This window comes from Triticum aestivum, chromosome 1B (genome assembly GCF_018294505.1).
Source record: "Triticum aestivum cultivar Chinese Spring chromosome 1B, IWGSC CS RefSeq v2.1, whole genome shotgun sequence".
Classification (NCBI taxonomy): domain Eukaryota; kingdom Viridiplantae; phylum Streptophyta; class Magnoliopsida; order Poales; family Poaceae; genus Triticum; species Triticum aestivum.
The window spans coordinates 77,774,550-77,781,307 of NC_057795.1; the positions used below are offsets into that span (position 1 = coordinate 77,774,550).

At 44.4% G+C, this 6,758-nt stretch overlaps 1 protein-coding gene across 1 annotated transcript; it reads right to left on the reverse strand.

Moving 5' to 3' along the window:
* Positions 1 to 2,330: 2,330 nt before the first annotated feature.
* On the reverse strand, positions 2,331 to 4,823 carry LOC123077336 (uncharacterized). Its single transcript, XM_044499611.1, has 2 exons — positions 4,302 to 4,823; positions 2,331 to 3,182 (listed from the first exon to the last, which is right to left on the reverse strand). The coding sequence occupies exons 1-2, from the start codon at positions 4,821 to 4,823 to the stop codon at positions 2,331 to 2,333; spliced, it is 1,374 nt and encodes a 457-aa protein (XP_044355546.1).
* Between the last annotated feature and the right edge of the window lie 1,935 nt (positions 4,824 to 6,758).

The window sequence follows — 6,758 nt, forward strand, 5'->3', positions numbered from 1 at the left end:
TTTTAGCTAGCATCTCTTGGATCAACAATATAGCATTTGTTCCTCAACTTTAATGTCAATGCAAATGTAATTATGATCATGCATCAACAGGAGCAATCCTCATTTTATTTGAACATTCAGGTGTGTTTCTCTTGCATGGTGGCATTGCTCTATTATTTGCATTGCTAAAGCTTGGTCATGGAAGATGTTCTACCCGAGAGAAAAGATACAATGAGTCAACTATACAAATGATTCTATGAATATCCAATACATGCTTCTCTGAATTTTGGTAAAGGTTGGTGGTATTGCTTATCTGAATTAACTTATATCTAACGGTCATGGAAACATCAATACAAACATTTATGAACATTGTCAAGGTAATCATTGAGAATTGTACCAACTGATGCACATTGTGATTCCAGCTTCTGGAAAGAAAGGAACTACTCCCTCTGTCCCATAATATAAGAGCGTTTTTGACACTAATGTAGTGTTAAAAGCGCTCTTATATTATGAGACATAGGGAGTATATGCTACTTGCATAAGCAGTTGTTTGACTTGCAGGTTATTTTCGAGGAGAATACCACTAAAAAAGTTGGAGCCTCTGTCAAAATATTAAGATGTGGCAGGTTGCTCTATATATATCCATATAAAAGAGGATTCGTGTTACATTATGCAAGTAGAAGATTTTGTTCTTGCTCTATATTCTTTCTTTGTGAACCTTGCTAGGTAACCATTCCTGTGTAGAGCCGGCGAACGAGGCCAGACGTGTGCTCCTTGCTGCCAGCTCCGCCCTCCTCCACCCTATCTCCTCGGAACGGGCAGCTCCATCCATCGGTACCTAGAAGGTAGCGACCTGACATCTCTCTCCCTCTCCATCCCTTCTTTATCTGCTAGAATCCTCGATTCTAACCTGACATTATAATGCATTTTAGCACAGAGGTTCGCCTCTACCACGATGGCCACATCACTGCAACCGAAACTCCACCATTGTCCAGCCACCGACCCAGTGCAGCTCGACTCAATCTGGACCATAACCTCTCTGGGTGTTAGCAACAATGTATCTTCAGAAATAAGCTTTGTTCATGTATATTATCTCTTTCAATTTGAAAGAGAAGACAAGAATAGTTTCATTATGGTTGTTCTGAAGGAATGACAAGGCCATTGATGTTGTCAAGGTTAGTACAGGTACATGCTTTATCCTATTGATACTTCAACACATACAACTTAGTCTTTGTGCTGAAAAAAGTTGAGCATGAGTATGCAGTTTCAGAATGTGATGGTCCTCTGTCTAAAATATTCGGATAGGACAAATACTGTGTCATTACAATATCAGATTTTAGAGTTAATAGGAAGCATGTTTGGGGGAGAATTAAATCATAATGCATCCTATAGCTACCTAGATGAATTATCTCCATTAGTTCGGCTCTGTTGACTGCCTCTGTTAAATCATAAAGCATGATACAAGCCTACTGTAGTTTGTCTTTGTTGATCACACATTCGACAATGTTGTAATGAAAGTTTGCAAAAATATAGTTATCTCTCATGGATTGATATGTAAGCATAAGTTTTTATTCATTAAAATCTTTCATTGTCTTTTTTAGTTGTTCTCTCATGTCTCTATCTGATTAGGGTCGCCAGATTCGGTATAATCTTTCTCTCTGCTTTTACTTCGTGATTTTGCATATGTATATTAGGATGTATATGAGAATGAACTGAGCAATATCAGATCTTCACAATCAAGACAGCTGGATTGTGGATTGCCTATGGCAGTGGTAATTCACAGAATGTATGATGTTCAATGGGAAGCATATGAGACTACCAATGTTCAGTAGAGATTTCCATTGATCTTTAATATTATTTTCACCTTCTTCATTTGTCCATGTGATTTGATTTTTTTCCACCCAAACAAATATTATTTTCAGTGAAAATTTTGCAGATGAAATTCTATATAAAACCATACAACTGTTTTAATAATTATGTGATGGAGTTCAGACGTGTGTTGCACGTGCAAGCTTACTAGTATTAGGTAGAGATAGAGACGTGCTAGCGAATTTCAATGTTATGCTACATGATTTCTCTTTTTTTTTCCTTGTTTTTTGACAGAACTTTCTCATGTATTCCTTGTGTAATCTGGTTCAGTTTTTGTCTTTTATAGTCTGTTTTAAAATTTTCCTTGTGTATATAATCGGTTCAGTACGCGCTGCTATATCCCATTTGTTTGTCGGTTGTTCAAAACAGCAAAGTACAGTTCCTGTCGCTGGATAGCTGAAAACATGCAACCTCGTTTCTTTGCCTTTATTTTATCTTATAGCGCATTTGATCTGCAATGGAGAGCAGATATGCATCCGTGGCTAAGTCGCTCGGTAACTTTGCTTAGGAAGGCGCCACACTTTGTGCCAGTAAATCGACACCCTGGACCAGAGCGGGAACATGAAGCTGTAATCTGCCGCCTCATCGGGAAGTCCACCTACCCTCAAAGGCAGCCACACGTACCTCGAATCTCTCAGATCTGACGGTTTCCACCGGTCGGCCATGAAGATGAACAGACCCGGCAATCCTGCAACTGGCAACACAAATGTACCCTGGGAGAAGAACGTTGTCGATCTGTATATCTCATTCCCTCCGAGGAAAGGGTTTCCCAGGGTCTCCCAAGGTCCCATAATCGATGCCGCCGCATGAGCGTTTGCAGTGTTCGGTGCCCAGCCCGTGCAACCCGAGGTTATCATGTAGTAGGTGCCGCCGAACTTGAAGAGTGCGGGGGCTTCTCGATATCGTGCGACGAGAATTCTTGGCACGTCCTTGGGCACGTTGAGGTAGTCGTCGGTTAACCGCGCAATGTGGAGCTCGCTGTTGCCCTTGGATGAATATATCAGGTAGGCCTTCCCGTCGTCATCCTTGAAAATGGTCATGTCTCTGCTTTCACAGTTGTGTGGGCGCTTGCTGTAGAGGTAAGTGAATGGTCCTGTGGGAGAAGCACTCGTCGCCACGCCGATTGAGGATTTCGTGTAGTTGGCATCGTCTATGTGCATCCACATCACGTATTTGCCGGTCCGGTTGTTATAAATCACCTTCGGCCTCTCCAGGACATTGGATTTGTGGAGGTCATGCGATAAATTCTCTTCCTCTCCGTGGAGCACAACTCCTTCATTTGTCCAAGACCAGAGGTCCGTTGAAGAATAGCAACTTACTCCAACAATGTCAACCTGAAAAGTAGTTTGTCTTGGTTAGAATGACAAATTGGGAAATTCTACAGAACATAATTGTTGTATATAAGAAGAAAATTGCAAATGACTTGGTAGGTCCACATAGTAGTGCATTTTGCCAACTGGGGAACACACTAAACTTTGTTGATTCCCATGATCTATCAATGAAAACTCAATCCAGAATCCTACTAAACTGAAATTTGCATAACGCCACATCAGAATCGGTCCTTCTCTGTGTTTTAGAAATGTAGTACCATATCACTCATGAAGTTGATTAGCTGATAATATTAGATGTTGTGTCACTATCCATGACTAAGGCCCAAAACATTGGGAATAGCACTGGCATTGGCATATGGCCGAATTTTGATTTCCTATAGCTATGAGAACTTAAATCTGATGACATTGAACTGAAATAACTGGACACCGTAGATTATATTCAGACAAAGTGAATAGTAAAGAACAAAGATCACTCTTACGGAAAATAATGGCATCAGACTAAAAGTGCTCAAACAATAATCATATGATAAATATGTCGATGATATTGTGGAGTAGTTCGCATCTCCACAATTTATATATTGAACTTCAATTAGGACAAGTTCAGTCGAGCGTCGCGACATGATTCCTTAATGTTGCAGCAAGAGGTAGACAACTATAGTGACGCAAAACGACCTTTGATGGTTTTTACTCATTTTTTGTATACAATTTCAATACATTATGAAGCCTACTTGCACTAGTTAGGTTCATGTGCAAGGCTTGTTAAAGCAGCTCTATTAATTCTAGTTATATATACTATGAAGCCTACTTGCAGTAGTTAAGGTTCATGTGCAAGGTTTGTGGAAGCAGCTCAATCAGTTCTGTTCATATATAATTATATGGCTAAAAATGAAGGCATAGCTAAAAAAAATGTTCTGCCGAACTCTAAATTTAGCTATTACATTCTGACAAAGGAATAATGTTCTTTGTCTAAATATAAACTGTCCAATGTTGGAAGTTCTTCAACACAGATTTTATTCTGACAAGGGAATGATGCACTTTTGTGTAATTACAGTGCCTGATGCTGGAAGTTCTCCAACACACCAATGATGCGAATGTTGAAAGCATCAGAACAATGTGACTTACCCGATCAGGTCCCTTGTCATGAGCTTTGTAGGTCTTGCCATCCTTATTCTCTCCATACCAAAAGTAGGTCTTGGTTTCCTCATCATACATCACACCACCACCATGAGCTTGGATCGGCTTTCCATCAGTGTCAAGCCAAACCCTCCCTGGGTAGTATAAGTACCTCCTGTCATTCCCACTGTTGACTGGATCCATGGCCACCTTCCCTTTCTGGAAGAACGTATGATGCACCGCAGAAGACTCGACCAAGAACTCGTCCACCACAGGTAGTGTCCTGTGCTCCCCCTTGCCCCGCACAGCCGGTGGATTCCTCCAGCTCCGGGCCAGCTTCACCGGGAAAGTTTCCTCCTCCACCTCATCTATCCCTCTCACAATCTGTTCCTCCTTATGGTTGATGAAGAGGTAGAAAATAACAAGCACGATCAATGCCGTTAGACACCACACTATCAGAGTGAAGGAACGGTGCCTCGCCGCATACCAGCAGACGGCTAATGATCTTGGCTGCTTGCTCCCCGCGCCCATGGCCATGCGCCAATGATCTGCTCAAAGTAATAGGAGCTGCAGTTCATAAAAAAAAGGTTCAGCTCGAATACTGCAGAAAAACAGAATGCAAAAAGGTAGTACTACTACTGCCTCTATTCCTTAATATAAGACGTTTTTGTAGTTCAATTTGAACTGCAAAAACATTTTATATTAAGGGATGAAGGGAGTAGTATTTTGTGCAATGAACAGCCTTGTCGCCATTTCAAATCAGGGAATCACACATCGTATATATCTACTCCCTCTGTAAACAAATACTCCTACGAGATTAGCATTTCACTGGTCGAAAATTCCATTCCCAAATTAGCGTGGCATGCTTGTGGATGATTTCGAAAAGCTGTTTTTTTAGAAGAATTTCGAAAAGCTGTTAAAATCAACTGCATCACGCCCGGTGAGACGAAGAAACCTCACGATGGGATGAGAATGGGCTGGCCCAGCCCGGCTGGTCGAGAAACTGAAGCCGAAAATACAGGTTTCATGGGTCAGATGGGTTGGTGCTTTTTTGGAAATGGGCCACCAAAGCCGACTCTGCCTTGCCCGTATCGTGGGTTGGCATTGCCATCCACAGCTCTGGATGACACCTGGCCGGGTCGGGCACGGGTGTGGTAATGCTCAACAGCAAAAGAGTACTACTACATCAATCTCAATTCTCAACAGCAAAGGAATACTAGTACTAATACTTAAGAAGAGGAGTTCGTACCTAGGGCAGGGCGGCCGGCGTGGTCATCGGAGATCTTGGGGCAGACCGGAAGCAGGAGCTCCCATCAGCGGCGAGAACACCTCGACGGGGGCGGCCCTCGATGTCCGGACCACGCGTAGACGCTGACGAGCGAGCGCGTGGAGGTGCAGGCCCTTCCCTTGCCACCGCGGCTGGGTCTGGAGGTCCACCGTCGCTTCCGCGGTGGCGAGCGCAGGGGGCGAGGTCCAGCTGGATGGCGGCGGGGAGACCAGGCGATCCGTAGGTGAGAAATTTTACCAACTAAACCGTTCATTCACTACCGGAACAGGGCCCGATGCCGACGGCCATATATATGCCGACGGCCCCCGTCGGCCTAGTCTAGGCTATGCCGACGGCCATGTCCAGGCCATCGGCGTAATAAAGCCGTCGGGCTATCCCGAGCTATGCCGACGGCCCCCGTCGGCCCAGAAGAGCCGTCGGCTTAGCCCAAGTTACGCCTACAGCGGCCGTCGGCATAGTTGCGGGCCCGGCGATCCCGCTCGTGCCGTGCGGCTAACGGCGTCTGATCTATGCCGACGGCCGAGACGGGAGGCCGTCGGCATAGATGCGTTTACCACGTCATCGATCCTAAGCGCACCGACCACCACCTATGCCGTCGGCATAGATGCCACGTCACCGATCCGCGGCGCGCCGGCCATCTGCCCTGGCCGCAGCTATGCCGACGGCTATGCCGTCGGCTTAGTTTTTTTTTCTTTTTTTTCCTTTTTTCATATCTATATTTTATGTTTTCTTAAATATTATTATTTGACTAACTTACATATAGTACGTGTTAATACGCATACATACATTATTTTTCGGTTCTGTACAAAGCGGTGTGACCCCCCTCACGAACGGTGCCGCCGCCAGCTGGCACCTAGAATGGGGAACAGCCGCATCGGGTCTATACGAAGGGGACTTTGCTCCCAAGTGTTTATATATATATATATATATATATCTATATATATATATATATATATATATATATATATATATATATATATATATCGGATGACCTACCACAACCGGGTGGTGTTGTGGCATGTCCGAAGAGGCGACATGCATCTCCGGTGCGTGGCCCCCATCACGGACGGCGCCGCCGCTGGCACCTGGAGGGGGGAAACTGCCGCGTCGGGTCTACACGGAGTGGATTTAGCTGTGGGTTTGGCCCGGATGTTGCTCCCTGGCGTCCCTCTGGGCTG